General features: G+C 42.0%; 1 protein-coding gene and 1 pseudogene across 1 annotated transcript in view; one reads left to right on the plus strand and one right to left on the minus strand.

The window, feature by feature from the left end:
- The first annotated feature begins 1,095 nt into the window (after positions 1-1,095).
- LOC109488173 lies at positions 1,096-9,724 on the plus strand (annotated as a pseudogene).
- Positions 9,725-10,530: 806 nt separating this feature from the next.
- Positions 10,531-27,079, minus strand: part of LOC109488137 (inner nuclear membrane protein Man1-like) — a 31,638-nt gene continuing 15,089 nt past the window's right edge. The window contains exons 5-16 of the mRNA XM_019792300.1: positions 22,835-22,917; positions 22,049-22,116; positions 21,525-21,667; positions 20,698-20,799; positions 20,085-20,191; positions 19,349-19,510; positions 18,748-18,822; positions 17,428-17,458; positions 17,119-17,203; positions 16,585-16,690; positions 16,074-16,152; positions 10,531-15,072 (exon numbers count right to left, since the gene is read on the minus strand). Of these exons, the coding sequence (XP_019647859.1) occupies positions 14,918-15,072; positions 16,074-16,152; positions 16,585-16,690; positions 17,119-17,203; positions 17,428-17,458; positions 18,748-18,822; positions 19,349-19,510; positions 20,085-20,191; positions 20,698-20,799; positions 21,525-21,667; positions 22,049-22,116; positions 22,835-22,917 (1,196 nt within the window). The 3' untranslated portion in view covers positions 10,531-14,917. The remainder of the gene's footprint in view (positions 15,073-16,073; positions 16,153-16,584; positions 16,691-17,118; positions 17,204-17,427; positions 17,459-18,747; positions 18,823-19,348; positions 19,511-20,084; positions 20,192-20,697; positions 20,800-21,524; positions 21,668-22,048; positions 22,117-22,834; positions 22,918-27,079) is intronic.

A 27,079-nucleotide genomic window follows, 5' to 3' on the forward strand; every position in this document is an offset into this window, starting at 1 on the left:
ATATTGCGTTAAGAACCACATTGGACTTGCTTTTATCTCTTAGTCTTTTAGTATTCATAGATTAGTTAGTTTGAAATATGCATTGCTCGGGTCCTGATAGTCACGTAAAGCTGTTTGTAGTTGATGCGTTTGAGGAAGGCCTCGCGTCAGTCGACAAACGCTTTACCTTTGAGGCCTGTGCACATTAATTGGGTTATCAGGTAGCGAGACTTGACCTCTGGCTGTGGCAGTACTTCCGGGTCACGGCATCGCGCCTTCCTGTCCCGCAAGGACGCGGCATCTTGAGCAGTTTTCCGTCTTTGGAGGAGTTTTGCAGCGATTCAACAGGCGACTCGGCCCGGACTGTGTATCAACTAACTTCCAGGTAGGAAAAGTTGGCATGTAGTTGGTATTCAAAGGTTGTAGAGTTGGCAAACAACGGTTCATGATATTTGTGTGGCGGCGTGTGTTTGGGCCAGTGTGCGCGTGATCTGGGCAGTGCTGTTTATAATTCAGTCAAGGAGATTCAAATACTTGTTTCAGTGCAGCTGCGCAAAGATAGGTCATAGTATGGATGTGGAATTATCTGAGAAATTTCTGGATTGTCCGTTTGAATGTTTGCCTTTCAAATTATTGTTGATGGAAGTTAGCAGCTGCCGCCTGGAATTTGATAACGTAAACGGAGAGTGAGGGTCGGTAGGGGGTTACGAGATTATGTCGTGTGTCGAATTAAAAATTAGCTAACATATTCTCGCAATTAAGTTTTACAGGCCTAAAAGGTCATAGTCACTGTTATGAAGGGATTCTGGTGTTCGTGATGAGGAAAGCGTTTATCTAAGACGAAGCCAATCCTGAGTATACTGTAAACCCCTACCTGAGCCCCGACAAATTCTCAGTCTCACATCTGGATTAGCCTCCTTTTCAGGCGTTCTCGGATCGGTCGTTTTTTTTTTTGTGGGGGGGGGGGTATTTTCTGATCAAAACAACTTGAAGATCAGCCAGTAGGTACCATCTAGGGTAATGAGGCAGGCCTGGCTTTGGCGGCAGTGGCAAAAGTGCAAAAGTGTAAAAGTGTGCAGGTGTGAGGAGTGTGCCAAGCAATTCAGTTATCTTAGTGCTCTGAAAACACACATGCGGACTCACACTGGGGAGAAACCCTACATGTGTGAGGAGTGCAGCAGGCAGTTCAGTCAGCTGGATAGTCTGAAGACTCACATGCGGACTCACACAGGGGAGAAACCCTACAGATGTGAGGAGTGTAGCAGAAAATTTAGTGATCTGGGTAATCTGAAGAAACACATGCAGACTCACACTGGTGAGAGGCCATACAGGTGTGAGGAGTGCAGCAGGCAGTTTAGTGAGCTTGGAAGTTGGAAAAGACACATGCGGACTCACACAGGAAAGAAACCCTACAGGTGTGAGGCCTGCGGCAGGCAGTTTAGACAGCTCGGTAATCTAAAGAAACACATGCGGACTCACACTGGGGAGAAACCCTACACGTGTGAGGAATGCAGCAGGCAGTTTAGTCAGCTGGGTGATCTAAAGAGTCACATGCGGACTCACACAGGAGAGAAACCCTACAGGTGTGAGGAGTGTGACAGGCAGTTCAGTCGGCTGGGTAATCTGAAGACACACATGCGGACTCACACAGGGGAGAAACCCTACAGGTGTGAGGAGTGCAGCAGGCAGTTTTGTCAGCTGGGTGATCTAAAGAAACACATGCGGACTCACACGGGTGAGAAACCCTACAGGTGTGAGGAGTGCAGCAGGCAGTTTAGTGATGTTAGGAATCTTAAGAAACACAAGCGGATCCACAAAGGAGAAACCCAGCAGAAGTGAAGACTGTTGGATGCTTTTTAGGGCCACAACTTATGATATAAGACAACTTGATGCACATTATGAAAACTTTTAAGATATGCTAAAAACACTGCATGGAGGCGAGAAAGCCTACAGGTTCGATGTGATGATAGCAGTATAGGCAGTTCACTGGAAGACTATCACTAGTTTGATAGCAGTGATAGCAAATTGTTTGGTTTAGTTAATCTCTTTTGATTCCTGCATTTCAGGGAGCAGCAGATGATCCCTTTAGGTATATATATTGTTCATGTCTCTTATTATAGTTACTTTTTATTTTTGTCATATAGTTCCTTTGTTTAGGAAACACCCCTTCTGTTATTACCTTACCTTATTCTGTTTTTCCCCTCTATTATAGGTGATATATAATGCACAGTTTCTTTAGTCAATGTAGAATGAAGTACCAAAGATCCAACTAGAAAATTAGTGTTACATGGATCTATGTAGTTTTGTTGTTTTAAGCATGTTGACTCTTTATCTTTTCTTGATAGCTGACATTTTTTTTTACTTTTAAAGCCGTTAAAAACATTTAGTTTTAAGTGAAGTTTACTAACATGTAGTAAGATAATGCTAAAACCTTTGTTTTTTCTTTAATTAGTCTTAATTTGTTGTAGCACATACGGTATTGTTCTCTTAGGTATTTTTTTTACATTGTTGTTCGGTTGGGTTCGCCTACTTAATTCTTTTGTTGTTAATTTTATCGAATTAACTTTGATAGTATCGATTAGACGATGTACATAATCAGTAACTAACATCGGGAAGTGATTGTACAGTTGAGTTAGCGGTAGGTTTGTATGAATGTACTAGTTTTGCTTTCTTATTAAAGTTTCCTTGACAAAGTTTGTGCCCATATTTCATGTTTACTGAATTATATCTTTTTACTACTCTACTTTCAACAAAGTATTTTGTATCTTATTTTAGAGGATAGTCATTCGTAGATTAAAAGTATCAGGGTCTGAGCCATTACCACTGATTGCCATGACGTTACAGCAGGTGGGCCTAGCAGACAAATATTTTGTTTCCTGTTTCCCGACCGCCCCCAGAAAAAACGTCCGACCCTAGCCTTTTTTGTGACTCTTCATATTATTAACTAAATCGACAATCTAGTAGATAGATTACCCTATGAATATATATTTTCCAACACTCTTTTCTAGACATAAAACATAGGTCGGTGTCGTCTAAAGAGTTTTTTGCTGTCACAAGTTATTCCCGATTACTACTTTATTACTAGCCTTTGTTCGAAATCACATACATTTGTTGGGTAATCAGGTAACGAATCTTGAACACTTGACCTCTGGCCGCGGCTGTACTTCCGGGTCACGGCATCGCGTCTTCCCGTCCCGCAAGGACGCGGCATCTTGAGCAGTTTTCCGTCTTTGGAGGAGTTTTGCAGCGATTCAACAGGCGACTCGGCCCGGACTGTGTATCAACTAACTTCCAGGTAGGAAAAGTCGGCTTGTAGTTGGTATTCAGAGGTTTGTAGAGTTGGCAAACAACGGTTCATGATATTTGTGTGGCGGCGTGCGTTTGGGCCAGTGTGCGTGTGATCTGGGCCGTGCTGTTTATAATTCAGTCAAGCCTCAAGGAGCTTCATATCATACTTGTTTCAGTGCAGCTACGCAAAGAAATGTCGTAGTGTTAATGTGGAATTGTCTGAGAAATTTCTGGATTCTTCGTTTGAATGTTTGCCTCTCAAATTATTGTTGATGGAAGTTAGCAGCTGCCGCCTGGAAGTTGACAACGTAAACAGAGAGTGAGGGTCGGTAGGGGGTTACGAGATTATGTCGTGTGTCGCATCAAAATTAGCAAAAATATTCTCGCAAAACCAGTGTGCAATTTTATGAATTGAAAATGATTTTTACTGTTATGAAGGGATTCTGGTGTTGGTGATGAGGGAAGTGTAAATCTTAGACACAGGTAGTTCTGAGTATACTGTAAACCCCTACGTGAGCCGCGGCCATCTGGATTCCATGACGCCAGACGGGAGGGTGTGAAAACATCGGGACGGTTCATTAATGATGAGAGGCTGTGATGAACTTTGAATCTCTTAGCGAAACACAGAAAAGCATTTGCTATATATTAAATTGGCAAGACAGTATTATTGGCAGTTGAGTATCCATATGCAACTGAAGTATGGGTGGCAAAAATATACAAAACGAACGCCTACATCATCATCATCATCATCATCGCCTACAAACACGTCTAAAATAAGCCGAAGCCCAGATCCTTTGCATGAAAAGTATGTAGGCCAAGGGACAGTTCACTAACTGTTGCAGTGTTACTCTCAAAGACCCTGCATAGCATCAGTAACAACGTACAGTAAAGACAGCTCACTGTTAGCCTGTCTTTTATGGTGTCTCTGTGGTTTCAGTTCTGCTAGTTTGTTTGTTTGTTTGTTTATTGAGATTTCTATTAGTATGGTAAACCCCATTCTATTCTTCCTGGAGTTTTTTTTTAGTAATTATTACAGATGGTGAGCATTTGTTTATATGCCCTATACATACTACGTAGTACTACACAACTATATATGTTAAGCATGTTTATACATCGCTTGTTTAATGTTTTACAGAGGTTGATCCAGCTCTCGTTGACATGGCAACAACAGGCAGCACAGAAGGTATGGATGACGTCATGAGAGGAGGATCAGGGGGTTCTACCGACACCGTTTCCACTCGGAAAGGAGGATCAGCAGGGGGTTCTACCAACACCGTTTCTACCTGGCAAGGAGAAAGCTGTGAGGAGTCTGGAGAGGAAACTGGCAGGCAGGACAAAGGTGTGAAAGTGTGCAGGTGTGAGGAGTGTAGCAAGCAGTTCAGGTATCCTAGTGATCTGAAGAGACACATGAGGACTCACACTGGGGAGAAACCTTACAGGTGTGAGGAGTGTGGCAGACAGTTTAGTGAACTCGGAAGCCTGAAGACTCACATGCGGACTCACACTGGGGAGAAACCCTACAGGTGTGAGGAGTGTGGCAGGAAGTTCAGTCGGCTGGGTGATCTGAAAAGACACATTCAGACACACACCAGTGAGAAACGGTACATGTGTGGAGAGTGTGGCAGGCAGTTTAGTGTGCTAGGTAATCTGAAGAGACACAAGCGGACTCACACGAGTGAGAAACCCTTCAGGTGTGAGGAATGTGGCAGGCAGTTTCGTCATCTATATAGCCTGAAGACACACATGCGAATTCACACAGGGGAGAAACCCTACAGGTGTGAGGAGTGTGGTAAGCAGTTCAGTGAGCTGGGTGATCTGAAGAAACACATGCGGATTCACACTGGGGAGAAACCCTACAGGTGTGAGGAATGCAGCAGGCAGTTCAGTGAGCTTAGAAGTCGGAATAGTCACTTGCTAACTCACACAGGAGAGAAACCTTACAGGTGTGAGGCTTGCAGCAGGCAATTCAGTCAGCTCGGAAATCTAAAGAAACACATGCGGACTCACACAGGTGAGAAACCCTACACGTGTGAGGAGTGTGGCAGAAAGTTTAGAGAGCTGGGTCATTTGAAAAAACACATGCGGACTCACACAGGGGAGAAACCCTACACGTGTGAGGAGTGTGGCAGAAAGTTTAGAGAGCTGGGTCATTTGAGGAAACACATGCGGACTCACACAGGGGAGAAACCCTACACGTGTGAGGAGTGTGGCAGAAAGTTTAGAGAGCTGGGTCATTTGAGGAAACACATGCGGACTCACACAGGTGAGAAACCCTACAAGTGTGAGGAATGCAGCAGGCAGTTTAGTGAGCTAGGTCATCTAAAGACCCACATGCGGACTCACACTGGTGAGAAACCCTACGGGTGTGAAAAGTGCGACAGACAGTTTAGTCAGCTGGGTAGTCTGAAGAAACACATGAGGACTCAACACAGGGGAGAAACCCTACAGGTGTGAGGAGTGTGGCAGGCAGTTTAGTGATGTTGGGGATCTTAAGAAGCACAAGCAAACCCACAGAGGAGCAGGAGGAGTGAAGACTGTGGGATGCTGTCACAAGTTATGTTATAAGACAATTTGACCCACAATCTGAGAACCTTTCTTTTGTAAGAAATTCCAAAGACACTGCATGGAGACGAGAAAGCCTACAGGTTCGATGTGCTGATAGCAGTATAGTATAGGACTAGGAGGTTCACTAGAAGACTATCACTAGTATGATAGTAGTATCGCAAATTGTTTGGTTTAGTTAATCTCTTTTAATTCCTGCATTTAAGGGAGTAGCAGATGATTCCTTTGGGTTGTATACATGCTGGTGTGTTACGCCGAAAGGCGGTTATACCGGCTATACAGATACAGATACAGATACAGATGCTTTAACATATATCTTATATATATTGTTCATGTCTCTTATCATAGTTACTGTTTATTTTGGCATATAGTTCCTTTGTTTAGGAAGCACCCCTTCTGTTATTACCTTACCTTATTCTATTTTTCCCTTCTGTTATAGGTGATATATATTGCACAGTTTCCTTAGTCATTGTAGATTGAAGTACCAAATATCCTACTTAGAATATTAGTGTTCCAGGGATCTATATTGTTGTGTTATTTTTAGCATGTTGACTCTTTTATCTTTTCTTGATAGTTGACATATGTTAACTTTTAAAGCCGTTGCAAAATATATAGTTTCGAGAGAAGTTTACTAACATGTAGTTAATGCTAAGACCTTTGTTTTTTTTCTGTAATTAGTCTTGCTATGTTATACAGCACCTACGGTATTACGGGTTAGCCGTACTTAGTAGTTGTTTTGTTGTTACTTTTATCGCATTAATGTATCGATTAGACGATGTACATAATCAGTAACTAGCATCGGGAAGTGATTGTACACTTGAGTTGGCGTTAGGTTTGTAGGAATGTACTAGTTTCGTTTTCTTATGAAAGTTTCCTTGACAAAGTGTGTGCCCATATTTCCTGTTTACTGAATTATATATTTTTACTACTTTGAACTCAGTGTTTTGTATTTTATTTTAGAGGAAAGTCATTCGTAGATTAAAACTATCAGGGTTTGAGCCATTACCACTGATTGCCATGACGTCACAGCAAGTGGGCCTAGCAAAAAATATTGTCTCCCGTTTCTAGACCAACTCGACAAAAAACATTCCGACCCTAGCCTTTTTTCAGAGTCTTTATATCATGAAATAAATCGACAATCTAAAATGTTGATTACCTTGTCAATATATATATGCCAAGAGAAGATATATATATATATTCCGTGACTTAAAACACAGGTTGGTGACCACTACTTCCTTTTTTTTGTCACAAATTATTCCCGAGTACCAGCCTTTGCTCCAACGCCCGTGCACATTTGTTGGGTAATCAGGTACGGAGACTTGACCTCTGGCCGGGGGAGTACTTCCGGGTCACGGCATCGCGCCTTCCTGTCCGGCAAGGACGCGGCATCTTGAGCAGTTTTCCGTCTTTGGAGGAGATTTGCAGCGATTCAACAGGCGACTCGGCCCGGACTGTGTATCAACTAACTTCCAGGTAGGAAAAGATGACATGTAGTTAGTATTCAGAGGTTTGTAGAGTTGGCAAACTACGATCCAAAATATTTGTGTGGCGGTGTGCGTTTGGGCCAGTGTGCGTGTGATCTGGGCCGTGCTGTTTATAATCCAGTCAAGGAATTTCAAATACTTGTTTCAGTGCAGCTACGCAAAGAAAAGTCGTAGTGTGGATGTGGAATTGTCTGAGAAATTTCTGGATTGTCCGTTTGAATGTTTGCCTCTCAAATTAAGGAAGGAGGTTAAAAATAAAGGTTAACCTCCTCGATGGAAGTTAGCAGCTGCCGCCTGGAAGTTGAAAACGTAAACAGAGAGGGTCGAGGGTTGGTAGGGGGTTACGAGATTATGTCGTGTGTCGCATTAAAAATTAGCAAAAATATTCCTCCAATCCAGTGTGCAATTTTACAGACAGAAAAGGATATTCACTGTTATGTAGGGATTCTGGGGTTGGTGATGATGAAAGCGTAAAGTTAAGACTAAGCTAATCCTGAGTATACTGTAAACCCCTACGCGAGCCCCGCCTAATTCTCACATCTGGATTCCATTCGCCCTGACGCCAGACGGGAGGTGTGAAAACAACGGGACGGTTCATTAATGATGGGAGGCTGTGATTAACTTTAAATCTCTTAGCGTAACGCAGAAAAAGGTTTGCTATATATTAAATTGGCACGCCAGTATTATTGGCAGCTGAGTATCCATACACAACTGAAGTATGGGTGGCAAAAATATACAAAACGAACGCCTACAAACACGTCAAAAATAAGCCGAAGCATCCACATCCATTGCATGATAAATTTGAAGGCCAAGGGACAGTTCACTAACTATTGCAGTGTTACTCTCAAAGACCCTGCATAGCATCAGTAACAACGTACAGTAAAGACAGCTCACTGTTAGCCTGTCTATTATGGTGTCTCTGTGGTTTCAGTTCTGCTAGTTGTTTTTTTAATAATTATTACAAATGGTGCGCATTTGTTTATATGCCCTATACATATTACGTAGTACAAATGTATTACACAACTATATATGTTTTTAGCATGTTTGTACATTGTTTCATTTTTTTTACAGAGGTTGATCCAGCTCTCGTTGATATGGCAACAACAGGCAGCATAGAAGGTTTGGATGACGCCATGAGAGGATCAGTAGGGGGTTGTGCCTACACCGTTTCCACCTGGCAAGGAGGATCAGCAGGGGGTTCTGCCAACACCGTTTCCACCTGGCAAGGAGAAAGCTGTGAGGAGTCTGGAGAGGAAACCGGGAGGCAGGACAAAGGTGTGAAAGTGTTCAGGTGTGAGGAGTGTGCCAAGCAGTTCGGTCGTCTTAGTGATCTAAAGATACACATGCGGACTCACACAGGGGAGAAACCCTACAGGTGTGAGGAGTGCAGCAGGCAGTTTAGGAATCGTAGTGATCTGAAGAAACACATGCGGACTCACACGGGAGAAACCCTACAGGTGTGAGGAGTTCAGCAGGCAGTTCAGTCAGCTGGGTCATCTGAAGAGACACATGCGGACTCACACTGGAGAAGCCCAACAGGAATGAAGACTGTGGAATGCTATTAGTTCTACAGACTTTGTTATAAGACAATTTGACGCACAATCTGAGAACCTTTCTTGTGTAAGATGTGCCAAAGACACTACATGGAGGTGAGAAAGCCTACAGGTTCGATGTGATGACAGCATTGTAGGAAGTTCGCTAGAAGAGTAGTAAATGTATCTGTAATCGCAAATTGTTTGGTTTGGTTTATCTCTTCAATTCCTTTTGCTTTTAGTTTGGTAGATAATTACTGTTAATTGCATACATGTATAGTATATTGTTCATTTCTTTGATTTAAGTTTCCTTTATTTTGGCATATGTAATCCCTGCTTTGGAAGCATCCCTTCTGTTATAGGTGATATGTATTACACACTAAACAGTCTCCTTAGTCATTGTAGAATAAAATACCGAAGATCCAACTAGAAAATTAATCATTTCATGAATCTATGTAGTTTTGTTGTTTTAAGCATGTTTTTTTCTCTCTGTATCTTTTCTTTATAGCTGACATTTTTGTTTACTTTTAAAGCCGTTACAAAATATTTACTTTTGAGAGAAGTTAACTAACATGCAGCGTATGCTAAAGCCTTTGGTTTGTCTATAATTTGTCTTATATGTTGTACAGCACCTACGGTATTGTTCTCTCAGCTCCTTTTTGGTTGTTCGGTTGGTTATCCGTACTTAGTTGTTTTGTTGTTATTTTTATCGCATTAAATTTGATAGTATCGATTAGACGATGTACATAATCAGTAACTAACATCGAGAAGTGATTGTACACTTGTAGGAATGTACTAGTTTCGTTGTCCTGTAAAGGTTTTCTTGACGAAGTGTGTGCTCGTGTTTTTACTGAATTAAATCTATTGACTTCTTTTCAATTCAGTGTCTTGTATCTTTTCAGAGGGTATCAATATTTAGTTTGAAGGTATCAGGGTCTTGTTATGAAGATTAGGCCATGTTGATTTGATTATATGGATGATATCCACGCGCGCATGAATTTTCGGCCGTTTCCAAAAAAAAAAGTTTTCAACCATACTGTAAATTGTTTAAGACAGTTGCAAAATGAGAAAATATATACCATGATTTGCAAAAAAAATATTGGATAACAATACCAATGTTGTAGAATGCCAAAATCAAACAAAAAAGACAAAAAGGTGAAGAAATGAAGTTGAAGAGTAGATTATTCGCCAAAACATTCTTTCAAAACCATGTAGATTTCATAATGAAAGCAACTTTTTTTTTGCGAAATTACAACTTTTTTTATTAGCACGCTCGCATCAGTTTTGGGGTTCCCAGAGAACGTCATCCATATAATCAAATCAACACGGCCTTAAGTATTGTCAAAACTTTTTTGTTTTCCTTTTTTAAGGGGATACGAGAATTGATGGTACAGACTGTACCCATATGAAGATGTCAGTGTGGCCAACATGTAATTGGTGGATATGTTTAGCCTCTACCAGGCTTGAGGCGCGGCTGGAAATAGTAGAAAAAAAACAACTGTAAACTGGATGGCTAAACTTCCTCGGCGTGTTATCTCTCTATTTGGCCAATTTCTACTATTTCCAGCCGCGCCCTCAAGCCTGGTAGAGGCTAGGATATGTTCTCCATTCAAAGGTTTGAATGAAGAATATAAGGAAAATCATTATATTTTCCCAGGCTGAACATAACGAAACACACCGGCTCATGAACTTATAATTCTCTTTATTGTGTGATTACCAAGCTGCTGAGATACACTTTATCAAAAGAGTACATACAAATGGTTGGTGTCGGCACAGAAAACATTAAAAGCAGAAATTATTACAAAATATCGTCATCCGTTTGCCTCTGGCTGATGACCAGTAGAGCTAGCTAACCTCGGTTTCTGTGTCCGACTAACAGCAATAATTATTTTAACAACTCCTGGATATATCCTGGCCTGTGTCTCTTCTCACCATTGTTTATACGGCTGTGTTTCATAAAACAGACATTTCTGCATCTTTCTAAGATATTCTGTACACATTGACAAAGATTTGAAGGTAACAAAATATACTCCCGGACAATTCAAACTCGATGGAGTATCGTGCTTGAACTTTCTATGAGGTGTTTGGTACTTTGTAGTATGCCTCACCTATGTCGATGAAGGTAAGACATGGTTACATCCACTCAAGCAATTGGATGTGTTTTAAAAACGTTTCAAGCAGCATCCACTATCTTTCCTCCTTGAAACGTCTCCGACAGTTTTTTTACATATCTATCCAGTTGCTCAAGTAACTGTTTTCTTGTGTCTCAAGAAATTCTTTTGAAAAACTTAAAAATTTGCCTGCAAACTGCGTTGGTTACAGCAAAAGTTGACAGGAAAAGGGCTGAACATGACTTCAGGAAAAAACCATACAGAAACAACCTCTTTAGACGGACTAGCCTGTGTGCCATCCTCCGTAGCTTTCGCCGGCTTCCTAATGTCACCACCTAAGGTGGTGGCCAGCAACATTAGGGAGCCGGGGGAAACTATGGAGGATGGCACCCAGGCTGGTGCGTTAAGCCGAAGGTTGGTCATACTTGCTATACAGATACAGAAGCTGGTGTGTTACGCCGAAGGGCGGTTATACCGGCTATACAGATACAGAAGCTGGTGTGTTACGCCGAAGGGCGGTTATACCAGCTATACAGATACAAATACAGATGCTGCCGAAATTCCAGGTAGCATAAACTGATGGTGAGAAGAGACGATAATTTTTTTCTAACGTGGCCTCGGCCTTTCCAGGACACACTTGTGCGCAGCAACCTTCCTCCAACCTTCCGACAAACCCGTAGAACAGGAACCGTCCTTATAATGTACACAGATGGGTCCGTGTGGCGGTAGTACTGTAGTATTCTTCAAACAGCATGTCCGCAAAACGTACTGTGCCTGTGCGAAATCCAGATTTTACAGTTTTTGTCAGAATTTTGGTCAACGTTGCATCAGAATTTTGCCTGTTGCAGAGGAATCTTTTCTGACCTAACGTTTAGAAACTACAGACGGGATGTTAACTTTAAATGGGACCTCATATGAGACGTTCTGATACTATAAGGGTTTCACACAGGCACAGTATGTTCTGCACTATGCTGGGTAGTACTGTAATGTTCTCCAAGCAGGTGTCTGGTGGGCAAAGTTGTAACGTTTTTCTAGCTGGCCGTTCGTTTCACAACTATGGGGGACAGTTTGTAACAGGGACTGGGGGCTAGAAAAAGGAAACGACTTTGCCCCCCCCCCAACATCTGCTTGGAGAATCCTAGTACATGTATACCCCCCACACAACTTATCTACATCAGGGCTGGACCACTTCATTTTAAAGGGGTGTTTCTTTGCAAAACTACGCTCTCTTTTTTGCCTGCTTCCCACAGAGAGTATCGTAAACCTTTGGTCCACCCCTGATATAAGAACCCATCAATGCAAACCTCTTTACACAAAGTCAAATTCTCTCTCTCACTCAAATTACAACTGTTAGTAAGTAAAGTAGATCCGGCCCAATCTTTTCAACCGACAACATGGCCGAACCTGTTGCCATGCCGACGGTCGTTGCCATGCCAACAGTCAGTTGCCATGACAACAGTCGGTTGCCATGCCAACAGTCAGTTGCCATGCCGACGGTCTGCATGACAACTGCCGGAAATGTTTTCCTCTACACGACTACTACATAAGGCTGGCCAGCATGGCGAAACAACACACGAGCGGGGCAATCTGGGCTGGTCCTGGCCAAGCCCGAACAGGGGTGGGCAAAACGTGTTGAATCAAAAGTGGGAGGGCATAACACATTGAGAGAGATAGAAAACGAAATTGAAGCCTTAAAAACTGTTTGTAGGCATTATTTTAAGAAAATCAGTCTTACAATGATGTTAACAGTAAAAAGGAGATGTTAATTTTTGACTTTCAGTTAAGTTTCACCCCTCTTCACACTTGTCGGGTGGACCAGTCTTCCTGCCCCCCTCCCCCATACCTGCCGAGAGTACAGTGTTACCATCCCGTTACATTACAAATAACTCCAATTGGAACCTATCTACAATATACAATACTGTAGCCCTACTGCTCGAAAATACCTGCAACAGTCGCAAATGGCCGAGGGAAAAACTTGGCGGGACGTACGAACGCTTTCTGATCAAAATTTGTTTGTCATTTTCTTTCTGTCACAAAATCCACCCGACGTTGTCTTATCAACACTTGACAAGGATGCACACAAAAAAATTGTGTGCTGCTACATTGTATATTCCACCCAAGTTTTTGTCCGGCCATTTTGAAGACAACCGTTGCTCCGTTAACAGATTTACAGAGTACAATGGGTGGTGCTTAAAGCGAGCCTCTGTGATTTTTTAGGGCATTTTTCTGTACAGCAATAAGATCGCGCCGCGCTCTGTGAACGCGGCCGTAACGTCTCCGAGGCGGTCAGCTGAAGTTATGAACAGCGGCGAGGCGAGTATTTACAGTTTTACATTTACATGTGTCGGCTGGCCCTTGTACTGACTGATACCTTACGCACCAAACCACTACAGCTCCCAACACTGGTATAGGACAACATGTCAATCGACTGTGGAACCTCGCTAGCCTCTACCAGGCTTCGGGAGGCGGCTGGAAAGAGAAGAAATAGGCCAAATAGAAAGAAATAATATGCCAGGGAAGTTGGTCCGCTAGAAAAGTGAAGTTTGTTGCACCCAAGACTTTGTGGACCAACTCCCCCGGCATGTCATCTCTCTACTTGGCCAATTTCTACCCTTTCCAGCCGCCTCCCGAAGCCTGGTAGAGGCTAGAACTGGGCACTGTGTATCCAGCATAGCAAAATTCTCTGAGCCAATCAGAGCGCATGATTCAGGAAAGATGCAAGCTCATTGGTCAGACATGGTCCTATGCCAATGCTGGTTAGACGGTTGTCGGTTTAAATGCAGGGCTCCTATGTAGCTTCACAATAAACAGAGCTTTGGCCACCTTTTAAGTTTACAAAGCCACCATACATACATCTTATGAGCGGAAAACTCTTCACCATACAAAAGGTGACAAAAGGGCATTGCTTTTTTTTCTTCTTGCTTCTACAGGAAAGAAGTAGAAATATTCAGATACCAAAAATGATACAAAGTGTTTCAGACAAACAATGATATAAAGCACCCAAGCACCAGTAAGCAAGTCGGTTGTCAAGGCAACCCGCCCCACCTAGATACATGTACAGTCAGGGGCTGTTTCTGAAGTTCTACGTGCCAGTTTTGTGGTAGTCTCAAAAGAACTGTCTTTTTTTCAGACGAAATGTTTGTTGGAAGTGTATCATATCTTTTGGGAGACAACGAGCAATTTCAAAGATTTAAATTGTGAATTGGCTTATGAAATAATAGAAAAAAAACATACAGACAGTATCAAAAGGCAGCAGTGGTCTATTTATAGAATGGGATGGACCAAAATTATGTGAAAAGGGGGGATCAGAATCATGGGAAGGCATTTCTCCAAATCTTTAGGAATTGAACTCATCACCACATTTTGACACAGAACATTCAGAGCACCCCTATTTCAGGTTGCGCCACCTCCCTTCCCTAAAACTGCACAAAACTGTTTGCAATATTTACTGGCATGTCCAGACATGTACAATGTGATATCATGGATGAAGGCAACGGCCATTGTTGGGTAAACCCCCCCCCTTCGTATTCCCAACAGACACCCCCCAAAGACAGGTACGGAGGCAGTAGAAACACCTAACCTCACCAAGTAATAGTCTTCGAGGTACGGCGGAATGCAACAGTATACTTCATGTTTGCATCTTTGCTTGTACTGTACATTTGCGACGTTTTCCCCGTCACGCTTTTTTCTCGTTTTTTCAAAACAGCAGACAACGAAAACACACCATTGAAATCTTCTCTGCACCAATTTGGGCTTTGTGTAGAATCACCACTCCTGTACGAATTCAGTATCTGAAGGACGTGTTCAAAACCTATCACTGTTAACAGTTACGGTAGGAAATTTCAAAAACCGTTTTTCGTCGAAACTGTACAACTGGGTATCTTGCCTACTACCTCCGTACCTTAAACACATAGACGCCCCCCCTCCAACACAACCCCCATATCTCCACCCCCCCTCGGATTTACAGTAAGTGGTCTTCGACCTCGACCTTGTCTAGGTGCATGAGGGATGTTTTGAGGGGGTTAGATGGTCGCAGGGGGCCGGCGGCGTGCAGGGCGTCGGGGAACCTCTGGTGATACCGGTCTAACCACAGGTACTTCACTGTCACAAGCTTACCTGCAGGAGAAACACACAAAAACATGTAATTATGTATAGTTTTGAGTAATTCTTTGTAATTATTGTGATTATTGTACTGATTATACGACTTAATTATACTGGTCTAACCACAGGTACTTCACTGTCACAAGCTTACCTGGGGAAAAATGGGGGAAAAAACATAAGTTTCAGATCTTTTTTCTACAGGGCTCAAAATACTAGGTGCATGTGCACCTTAGTGCACCCAAATTCGGAGCTGTCAACTCAATTTTTTTCTGTGGGGGCAGTTGTTGTAGGTTTAAGTATGTCAAGATGTGTAGTAGTATAGCTATACAGCAAGTCCTGATGGTGGAAAGAAGATGCCGGTTTACTCTTGTTTTAAATGACTGGAGGTTGTTGTCAGTGATCAGGCCGACCACGTTGTCTGGGAGACTGTTCCAGATGTGTACTGCAGTATGTATGAAGGTTCTGCCGGTGAAGTGAGTTCTAGAGACTGGCACAGTACTAGTGAGGGCATGTTTTCCAGTGGAGAGACTGTTCCAGATGTGTACTGCAGTATGTATGAAAGTTCTGCCGGTGAAGTGAGTTCTAGAGACAGTGAGGGCATGTTTTCCAGTGGAGAGACTGTTCCAGATGTGTACTGCAGTATGTATGAAAGTTCTGCCTGTGGAGTGAGTTCTAGAGACAGTGAGGGCATGTTTTCCAGTGGAGAGACTGTTCCAGATGTGTACTGCAGTATGTATGAAAGTTCTGCCGGTGGAGCGAGTTCTAGAGACTGGCACAGTGTCAATGAAGCTTAGACATCCAGGTAATGAGATACACAATGAAAATGTTACTCAAGCAGGTGGATAGATTTTTTGAACTGTCAGATGTTTCAAGTAGCAGCCAATACCTTTTGTCAGTGAGTTTTCGTCAGTGTAAGTCACAGACAAAAAGTAGTTGATGCTAGTCTTGAAAATTCTGACAGTTTTCAAACTCTATCCAGTTGCTTGAGATACAGTTGAAGAAGGCGCCAACCTTACCATCGAACCATGATCCATGGAGGGCTCTGAATGCCTTCCCTGCTGCATCATGGGAGTTGCACTTCAGGTACACACAGCCCTGAGGTAAGAAAGCAACAACAACATCAAGGTTTAAGGTATTTTGTTCTGTAAAGCATTGACAGCATTGTAGGGACTTAGGTAAGGGTTAGTTTGTTTGTTTGTTTGTTCGATGTGACACTGACCTGCATGATACTAACGAATTGGGAAGGGCCATGGAAGACCAAGTGCTATGGAGGAGACTTTCTGGACTGGTTCTAGTGGGAGCTCAAACTAGGTAAGTAAGTAAGTTGTTGTTTGTACTAGCTAGAATGATTACATCCTGCAACATGTCATAGGTTCAGACGAAAACATTAAAAATTGTGATGCATCACCAAAAAAAATTACCTGACATAATGTGGATTTCTCGACATTGACTGCAGTTTTAGAGGGGAAGTTTACGTCTATCAGATTCTGTCAGTTAACAGTTAGAGGATAGATTCCGTATACTCACTTCTCTGGAGGACTTGTCCACAGCTATGTGCACTATGCCACTGTTATCTCCACACTTCTCCAGGATGGCATCTTGGATATGGACATGCCAGTCTTCACCTGTCTCTCTAAATACACGACACACAAAAATGAACGTTTTAAAAGCTGTCATTATCTGCATCTTTATCTGTATCGATATAGCCAGCTTTACAGGCACGCGGTGTGGCAGCAGCTAGCTATATCACACCGAACAAACTGTTACACCCAATCTTTGCATATTTAATTACAGGAGTTTCTAGTGATGATGCCCCAACTGTGCTTGGTGGCAGCGAGTTCCACTCTATGATTGTTCTTGGAAAATACAAGTTGTTTAACTCCTCAATTCTTGGTCGATAACTATAATATTTAAGGGCATGACTGTTTCTTGTTATTTTTTCTGAGCTGGTATCTGATGCTTAGAAGTTTGTACGTCCACCAGCTTATTGTACATCGTGCATAGTCTGGACATGAACTTGAAAGATATGACAACACTACCACTACTATGTTATCTACTTACATGTCAGGATCAAACATGTTCCTGATCTTCAGACAGGGAGTCGGGCTGTACGGCTTGGAATTCACAGACGAGTCCACGTCAAACGCTAGAACAGGAAAAAAACAACAATACATGTCAGTTGAAACTTGTTTTTTTGCATAACAGGTAAACCATCTTTTTTTCAGCGTAACATGCCAGTTTTGTACATGAAAGTGCAGGCTGTGTAAGACCGGACTGTAAGCATTGAACCACTCACACTGGGAAGGACCTCTACTCTTTTCAGAGAGAAAATGATGACAAGTAAGTTCGGACAACGGTATAAAAACTCACCTTCCCCCTGCCACGCTTTTACTCTTCCCGTCTGCAACAAACAAGAAACAAGAATTAGTTCTCTAGTTATACATGTACGGCTATACCTTATATGGGCAATGAAAGTTTCTGCTAGTCCTAACCCTTCCCTTATATGAGTGTCAGAGGTTTCCTTTCTAGTCAACATTTTTCTAATATGGGCAGTGACAGATTCCTCTAGTCCTAACTCTGTCCGTAAAATGGGTAAGAGTGTTTTCTTCTCTAGTCAACCTTTTCCTAATATGGGCACTGACAGTTTCCTTTACTAACCCTTCCCTTATATGGGTTGTTGGGGGTTGCTTTCTGGTCAACCTTTTCCTAATATGGGCACTGACAGTTTCCTTTACTAACCCTTCCCTTATATGGGTTGTTGGGGGTTGCTTTCTGGTCAACCTTTTCCTAATATGGGCACTGACAGTTTCCTTTACTGACCCTTCCCTTATATGGGTTGTTGGGGGTTGCTTTCTGGTCAACCTTTTCCTAATATGGGAAATGAATTTTATCTGTCATCTCAACCCTGCCCTTATATGGAATAGCAGAAGTTCTTTTTCTATCAGGCTTTTCCTAATATGGGCAGATAGCAAACTCTCACCCTATCCATGCCCTAATATGGGGAGTAAAAGCTCTCTTTCGAGTTAACCTTTTCCTAATATGGGCAATAGGAGTTCTATTATGTGACAACGATGCCTTAATATGGGCAATCTCTGCTGCCAACCTTTTCCTGACTTAGGCAATGTGAGTTCTTCCTGGCAAAAGTGATTCCCTAATATGGGAACAGTGGGTCCTCTTTATCTAAACCCCTCCCCTATCCTAATATTGGCAATGTGATAAATGTCAGTTTTCCCTTGTTTCCACGGGGCCCTTGTATGGTAGTTAAAAGTTCAACTGTGCCCTAATAATACCAAATAGTACTGAACACATTTGCCTGGCCAAAACAAAGAAGGATTAGGCGAATCATTCATCATTTTGTTCTGCCAAATTCAAATCAATACCTTTCATTTGTGCTTCATATTGTCATCAAAAAGTTTGTAAAGTATACCCTAACAACCAATGACCTCAGCTAAGCCATACTGGACAATTCAGATTTACCAAAAAGCAAAGCTCAACAGATGTAGACATGGAACAATTCTAACCACAATTTACATCATCATGTTTGTACGTATTTTAAACATGGTGTGCACGTTTAATTAAAATCACAAGTTCTTTTACTTCAGGACATAGAATACAGTTTACGAAGAGAAAAAAATTGCGAATTTCTGGTAACTATGGGAACTGTTGGCATGACGATATGGGACTACTAACCCTGGGTGCCCCGAGTAGGAACTGTGGCAGACCTGACGCTGCCTCAGGGTTTGAATGATTCTGACTGGTAAGAGACTGCAGTAACACAGGTGGAGGGGGTTAAATTTTAAACACTGCACAAAATGTACAAAATCTCACTCTGCCCCCCTCCCCACTTCTATGGTTCAACTTACTGTTCAAGTACTATATATGCATGGCAATAGGTGAAATAAAACTGTTAATATCTAACCAAGCTTTGCCTACCTGAATATTTCTTTACCATATGCTATAGTGAAAAATTTTTGTACATATTTTTCAGAAAACAAATAAGCACTTCAAATCACTTAATGTTTGCGGTAAAAAAAGCTCTCAGTCAGAGAAAAATGGATATGTTTTCGGTGGAGGCAGGTGCAGAGAAAAAGTTGCTGAATTATTTTTTCAAGGTGATGATAGGTTAAAATAAAAGTACTGCGAAAAAATTGTGATTTACAATAAGGTTCTAAAATGGCTGTCTTGAATTGTGCTACAGTCATCACTGCTGTGATTTGCCAATGGTCACCTGATCCCTGACCAACCACAGACACAGAGAGTAATTCTCACAGAAGCCGACATAAAATCTCACCAGCTCGTTGATTGGTGGATAGAGTCTGTTGTTGGGCGTGTCGACGTTGATCCATCTCCAGACAGTGAAGGGTTCCCCGGAGATCTGCTGCGACTCCACCCGGATACGAGACTCGTTCGCGGACAGAAACTTCACAGCACGGTCCCAAACCTGGCCCAGCTTCTTCCTGTGGGGAACGGGTAAGGAAAGGACTAAAGACTAGAAAGGTAATATTTGCAAAGCAAATGCATAATGTTTACCTTTGCATATGGCCTGCTCTGTTAATTCTTACTCAAGCACATTCATATGAGTCTAAATCCCTCCTGCTATAAAATTGCAACATGAGGTAACCCAACACCAGTTACCATGGTGACGGACATCTGATTCTGGTCATTCACCAAACTTGTTTGGAGAAGAAGAAGAGGAAGAAACAGAACAAAAACAATGTTTTCCTTCTGCGAGGGAGACTAGCAAAAGGAGGGACAGTACACTAACCTCTCCTGTGGAGGGATAAGCATGTGAGGGACAGTACACTAACCTCTCCTGTGGAGGGATGAGCATGTCTGAGGGACAGTACACTAACCTCTCCTGGGGAAGGATGAGCATGTCTGAGGGACAGTACACTAACCTCTCCTGGGGAAGGATGAGCATGTCTGAGGGACAGTACACTAACCTCTCCTGTGGAGGGATGAGCATGTCTGAGGGACAGTACACTAACCTCTCCTGGGGAGGGATGAGCATGTGAGGGACAGTACACTAACCTCTCCTGTGGAGGGATGAGCATGTCTCGGACATGTGGGATGGCCAGGTACGGCTGCAGGTCTGTGTTGTGCCTGCAGGCCTCCGCATGCTTCTTCAGCGCATCTGGAACAAAACAACAGAGATTGCAGGTCACAACCCTGTCAATCAACTGAAACCCAATCTCTGCCTGCTCACTTCTAAGCCTTGCTGCTGAGAATTAAATATGTAGAAAACTTACTGAAACTTAATAAAAAGTAAACAAACCCAAATTGTGTTTTTATCTTAATATGAAAGTTGATTCACTCTGAAGATCATCAATGTACATGTATACTAGACTATAAGCTTCTATTTCAGCATTTACCACAATGAACTTGAAAAACAAATTCAAATACATAATAATAACTTGTGACAAACACTGCATGCTATACAGGTATACAATGCACATTGCATGCGATTGTAAAAGGTCATACCTATCCCATACTAGCCACCCACTCCTGTATTAGCCTTATGAAAACGTACTTAGTCTAGTAGATGCCGTACTTTGTACTCTGTACATCATACTCTGTACAACTGTTGTGCAATAAGGCTATCATCAATCTGTTTGAGGATGCAGATGCAGATGCACATACCTAGGATGCGCTCGATCATGTTATACATGAGTCTGTTGTCCTCCTCCTGCCTCCTCCATCTGTACCGCATCAGCTCAACTCCTCCCCACACCAGGGCCACACCTGAGGAGGACATGGCAGGACAAACACATTAGTTCTATATGAATAATATAGTGCCAGAACTGTTTCTAGTGTGATCCACACTTCCTAAGTTCTGACAGGCAGCCCTGACAAAATCACAGATTGCATCATCTAATATTGGGGTACTGTAGGCTGGCCGGTGAAGTTGCTGAGACTCTAACCTGCAGGGGTATTGACAGTTGCTGTTCTCAAGAACCACAGGACAGAGGCAAATGGCGAGCTACCATCAAGCCCCAGCATCAGTGTGCAAGCACGTCTAACGCTCATTACAGGGAACAACAGATGTTAAACTGGATAGAGAGAGACAGAGAGATAGAAACAGAGAGCTCTATAGAGAGAGCTCGAGAGAAAGAGAGAGCAAGAGCGAGCGAGAGAGAGATAAAGAGGGAGTGACAAGGAGAGCGAGAGAGAGAGGGAGAAAGAGAGAGAGGCATAGAGTACTTACATGAGAGCACGGACAGATAATCCAGTCCATGGCACATATCTCAGGTTTACAGGGAACAATATACAATAAACCAAATAGAGAGAGAGACAGTACTTACATGCGAGCACAGCCAGTATCCTGAGGAACACGACAGAAAACGCTCGCTGCAGACGGCACAGGAGCGGCATGTCAGGCTGGGAGGACTCCAGCCAGCCCACAGCGCATCTAACCCCCCATCTAACCCCCCGTTAGACAATAAACCGGACAGAGAAACGGTACTTACATGCGAGTACAGCCAGTATCCTGAGGAACACGACAGAAAAGGCTCGCTGCAGACGGCACAGGAGCGGCATGTCAGGCTGGGAGGACTCCAGCCAGCCCACAGCTCCCACGTCTGCTGTGTCTGATCCTTCTGGGGTCAGCAGTCTGGGGGAGGAAGGACATTTATTTATGCACTTCTTAATCTTGAGTACGAATGGGTAGTCTCGTCCACTAAAACAGTGCTAAAGAATTCCCTGGAAATGTGTAGCCTGTCTTCTCAAAACTCATTCTCAGAGATGTTAATGTAGCCCTGAGACAACTGGTATTAAGATCCAAATGTGTGTTATACAAAGACAACAATATCACTGAAAGACAGTTGGCTACATGTGTATAAGCTTACTATAACTTACAATTGATTGACCAAACTTCTCTATGTACAGGTACAGGTGTAGTATATACCTAGACCGTTGTAGTACTTGTACTTTAAGTTTAACCTGTACCTAAAAGTGGTTTAGGTCCACAGCTCCTGTATCATATAAGACTTACCTGACGCCCCAGTGTGGGTTCTCTGCGATCAGTCTCAGGGCTCGCTCAAACACCAGCTTGGAACAGCGCTGGGGGGAACACAACAGAAGAACACTTATCAGTGGTCGAAATACTTTTTTCAGTGCTCTGCAATATTGCAGAAGAGTCAAAATTTTGTTCTGCAATTTGGAAATACTTTCTGCAAAAACATACTAAAACATACTAATAAAAGACACACAAAAAAACAGTTACTCAAGTAGCTGTATATAATTTTGGTGCTACCTAAAACAGTCAGACTATTACGTTTCTCATCAGTGACACTAAGAGACTGAAGGAGAACTGCAGGTTTATAAGCAAAAACTATTGATTGATATGCAAATTAGTGGAGACATTTTTGGAAGTAAAAAAAGGAAACAAAAGATAGACAAGTCAAGACAAGGATGATGCAAATTAGTGAAGAAGCTCCTGTTGTTTCAGAACATGAGCTCAAGTGTTGTCTGTCCTTGATAGGACCTGAGAGTTCTAGTTTGCTAAATTGAAAACTATTGAATCTGTGGTATATTTTTCCTTCTGCAAAATTGCAGATTGTATAAATTTTTCTTCTGCAATTTTGAAAATCTATCTGCAGATTGCAGACTGCAGACAGGTATTTCGAACACTGCTTATAAAGCTAGAACTGTACGCAACTACTTTATTGAATGACGAACTCCGCAGTGGTTCAGTTTTCAGTAAACAGAAAAGATGGAGTCATGTAGAATCAACTCTCTAACTCAAAGTCATTACTAAATGAGGTAAAAGAAGACTTACATATTTCAAAAGGAACTGCACGGCGTCACTTCTGGACATGTTACGGCTCAAGCCGAAATCCTGGTCCCCACACAAGTATTCACCTGGAGAAAAGAGATGGGGGGCATTAGACAAGAATGAAAGAACAAACTGTACTAGCCCATACATGTATTCACCTAGAGAACGCATTAGGTACTACCCTTAGCTAGAGAAAAAAACGAATTTCAAGAATTGCTTTTACATCTTTCTATTTCATATACAATCATGCATAAAATTGCAACTCATATTGAGGAGGCCAACAAAACAGATATCCTTTTGCAATCAGGCTGCTTCAACAACTTTTATCTGTTTCTAAACTTCCAAGCTCACAACTTGAACTTGTAATGTATAAGTCATATATAAATGTAGATCTAGAAACCTTGTCCAAAACACACAAGTTATGTGACAGATTCAAGTGCATGACAAAACAAAGCAGCTCGGGTCAATGGTTATTACATATAAACAGATATCCTTTTGCAATTAGGCAGCTTCAACAACTTTTCTAAACTCCCAACCTCAATCTACCTTGAACTTCTAATTTGTATTGTCCTAAATGCAGATCAACAAAGTTATGTGACTGACTCAAACGCACATGACAAAACAAAGCAGCTGGGATCAATGGTGATTACATCCAAATCTTGCCGATCTCCAAGACGAGAACTAACGGTACAGTCTTCCTGCCAACCAATCAATTATCCAACCCGCGTTTCGGCTAGTTGCTAGGCAACCAACATGACAGACAATCACGGTCGTCTAGACGGGTATTACAGCTGAAGAGATTACGGACTGAAGATGATAAGGCCTTAAGGAAAAAAATATTGTGTTTCCTGTTTCAGTACTGAAAAAATTAGGTTCGGCAGGTAGGGATTATCTTTTTTTTTCTCTTTTTTTCTTAGACATTTTTTAGTGATCCAACTTGTACAAGACAGTTTAACAAAGTAAAACTTGAGGACACTTAAAGTGATTGGGCCTAGGGAAAAAATGTTGTGTTTCCTGTTCCCTGACCGACCCTAGAAAAAACTGCCGACTCTAGCCTTTTTTTGTGTGGACCCTGCATGGGACATGAATTTTTCGAGCTGACCTTTTCTAACTCCAGGATCTGACACCTGAGTGATAAAAGTAAATCATTGTAGTATTGTTTTTCTAATATTGCCTTTGAAACTACAACATGTCCTCATGCAAGTTTTACATCTCTGTTGGATCACTATATAAAGATCCCCAAAGTCTAAAGAAAGATAATCCCTACCTACCGACCCTAACTTTTCCAGGACTGAAACAGGAAACACAACATTTATTTTCCTAGGCCTAACATATAGCCTGGCTGTGTTTTAATACATGGTTTAATCCTCTGGAATGGCTTTGCCGGAGATGTAACGCTGGTTTAAAAGATGAGACGGATGACTCGAGCTTTGTCCGCCCTCCCATCTCTAACTAAGTCTAAGACATCAGAGGAGAGTAAGCAGGGGGAAGCCCTTCTGAAGGTTACTGGAATGGCCGGTATTACCCGCTAAGATTGCAACACTGACAGTACATCTGTCACAGGGAATCAGTGCTCTTACTCTTGCCAAAAATGTGCTCAAAGTATGGCTGTAGTTCCTTGCTCATCCACTAGGTGGCTCTTCACCGACAGAGCGCGTGTCAAACTTTTCGTCACATCATACTTTTTCTTGACCAATAAAGTTGTGTATTCTACATTAATCCCCAATCAGAAAGAAGAAAAAAATATGTTCTAAGTAGGGCTGCAGTTCCTTGTTCATCCACTAGGTGGCTCTTCACCGACAGAACGGATGTCAAACTTTTCATTCCTAGTAACACTGGTCACCTCAATTTTGGAATGTCACTTTCCGAATTTTGAGACAGCTATGTTGAAACCCCTGATTTTCAACTTTGTTATTCCTGGATGTACAGTGAACTTTTGCATGCCATTGGAAAGATCATGCTATCTTCAGTACCAGGTTGCTTTTTTTATGGTCAGAATGTACAAATTTATCAAGATATTTGACTTTAAAAATTGCAAGCCTGGCGGTCTAGAACACACACCGTCATGCCCAGCAGCTTAGCCTGGCAGTCCTAAACTTTAGCCCGCGGCCTGAGTTAGCCAGCCCGCATCCAGACCGCATCCAATTAGCCTCATGAACACCCCATGAAAACCACTGAATTAATGAGAATTCACATTTTCACACCTGTGTAATTGACAAGTTTGTGATAAATTCATGAGAGGTCTGGGCTCAATGGTTAGCCCGCGGGCCTGAACAGGCCTGTCGGTCTGTGGACAGGCTGGGCTGATGATTAGGCCTTATGATAGAGAACCTTCAGACTTTAAACACCAAACAGAAAGTGGGAAACAAAAATATGCTTCCAAATTGATGCTTCCAGATTGATGATGGTTTACACTTCACTTCATATCACTTCATATTAATAAACACCCTTCACATTTTCAGCTAATATTTTCAATAAGTGATTACATATTATTGACAAGTATGATGTACAGGTATGAATGATGATAACTTTCATGAATATTCATTTTGAACATTTTCTGCAAAAGCTTCAGAAATTTCTACTGGAAGAATTTTTCCTGTACATGGGAAGAATTGTTCTGCTATTAAGACTGCAAAAAGTCTCTTTCTAGTAGAAAGCTTTTTGAACATGTTTGAGGAGGTGGATTTTGCTCCTGCTGTGCTACCTGGGCTGATACCTGGGCGGGGTGTAACATTTGTGTAACGGTTATGACTAAAAAAGATCAGATAGCATCATAAAAGACCCTTGTCTCAGCAAGAACACTTCATATTAGACCTGATTGGTTGTGGTGTTGGAAGCCAACTTTTGAGGACACTTTATGGTCACTTACAGTTTCTGTTTGGCAGGTATAGTCCAATCTGTCCTACTATGGATGGGCAACTCCCCTGGCCAAATCCCTTTGAAACATCATGGGGGTAGAAATTTATCTTTTTTTTTAAAGAATGAAGACTTGGCTATAAGTACAGGTCACAACAAAACAAGATGAATGGACATGGTTAACAGATAAACAATAACTCCATGGAAACATTTAAATCAAAAGGAAAACATTTGGAGTTTTAGTGCCATAATCCTGCCATGTATAAGCCTCAGCCAATGTACACTGAAAACATAAAAAGCAAGGAATCGATCCTCAATTTGCAACATGAACTTGCTTTCAGTGCAAGGAGTTGTACAATGCTTTAGGAAATTCATGTTACATTTTCTTTTGTAATTATTCTGTTCCTGCACCTTTGTCATGCGGGTCATACCTCAGGTCACCTATTGTTCCAGGCATGCAAATGACCACTGCCCAATTATCAAATTAGAGAGTCTGGTCGGGCTACCCTGACATGGGTGCACTGGCACTGGCTCAATAGCCCGAAAAAATATCCTATCAGAAAATCTCATGACATTGTAATGACAGTGTCAGATGGCCTGGGTTCACACGCTGAGAACCATGTCTTGGCCAAATCTTTCTATCCCACAACTAGTTTGTAGTGTCATGATTAGATTAGATTTAGATTATGAACAAAAAATTAATGATGAGAATCTTTACAGGATTTGTAATAAGTCTAAATTACAATTTAATTGGAAGTGCTTGCCCAAGGCCTAGAGTCAATTCTATATTGCTATATTCCACATTACAAATTGTAACCATTTCGAAAAAAAACACAATGTTTCTAGATAATTTCAAAGTATGATTTAAAAAAAGTAGAAAATTTTCTAATTGTTACAATATTTGTGAAACATCTCAAATAGGTATATAATGAAAAGAGCTGTTCATTCAGTTTGGATATTTCCCAAAAATTTAGGAACAGAACGTAAAATGCTTGTACAGCGCAGGATGTACATGTATGATAGCAGACCAGGTAGCCTGGGTGTAAGAAACAGGGGCGAGCTGTAGCGCCTATAACCCCCCCACTGCTACATGGGTACCAGACTGCTGCCAGGCTAGCTCCTTGGCTCCTGGAGGGCCAACATTTGCCCAAGGAAATGTCACCATAGAGTGATAATAGACATCCCTCAATAAGCCTATGAATTACATTGTAAAGACTTGTTATCCCCTAGACCACAAAGAACACAGTTTCTTTAAAAATGGGTGACAAAAGGGGAGGGGAGGTGATTATGATAAAATTAACAAGTTCTAACTTCCAAGCAACAACTTGAAGTTAGTCTCCAGTCAGAATCTGATCAATGTTAGACGTGTTTACAACTTGAGAAAGGGGATGC

This window comes from Branchiostoma belcheri, unplaced genomic scaffold (assembly GCF_001625305.1).
Source record: "Branchiostoma belcheri isolate BF01 breed outbred unplaced genomic scaffold, Haploidv18h27 scaffold111, whole genome shotgun sequence".
Classification (NCBI taxonomy): domain Eukaryota; kingdom Metazoa; phylum Chordata; class Leptocardii; order Amphioxiformes; family Branchiostomatidae; genus Branchiostoma; species Branchiostoma belcheri.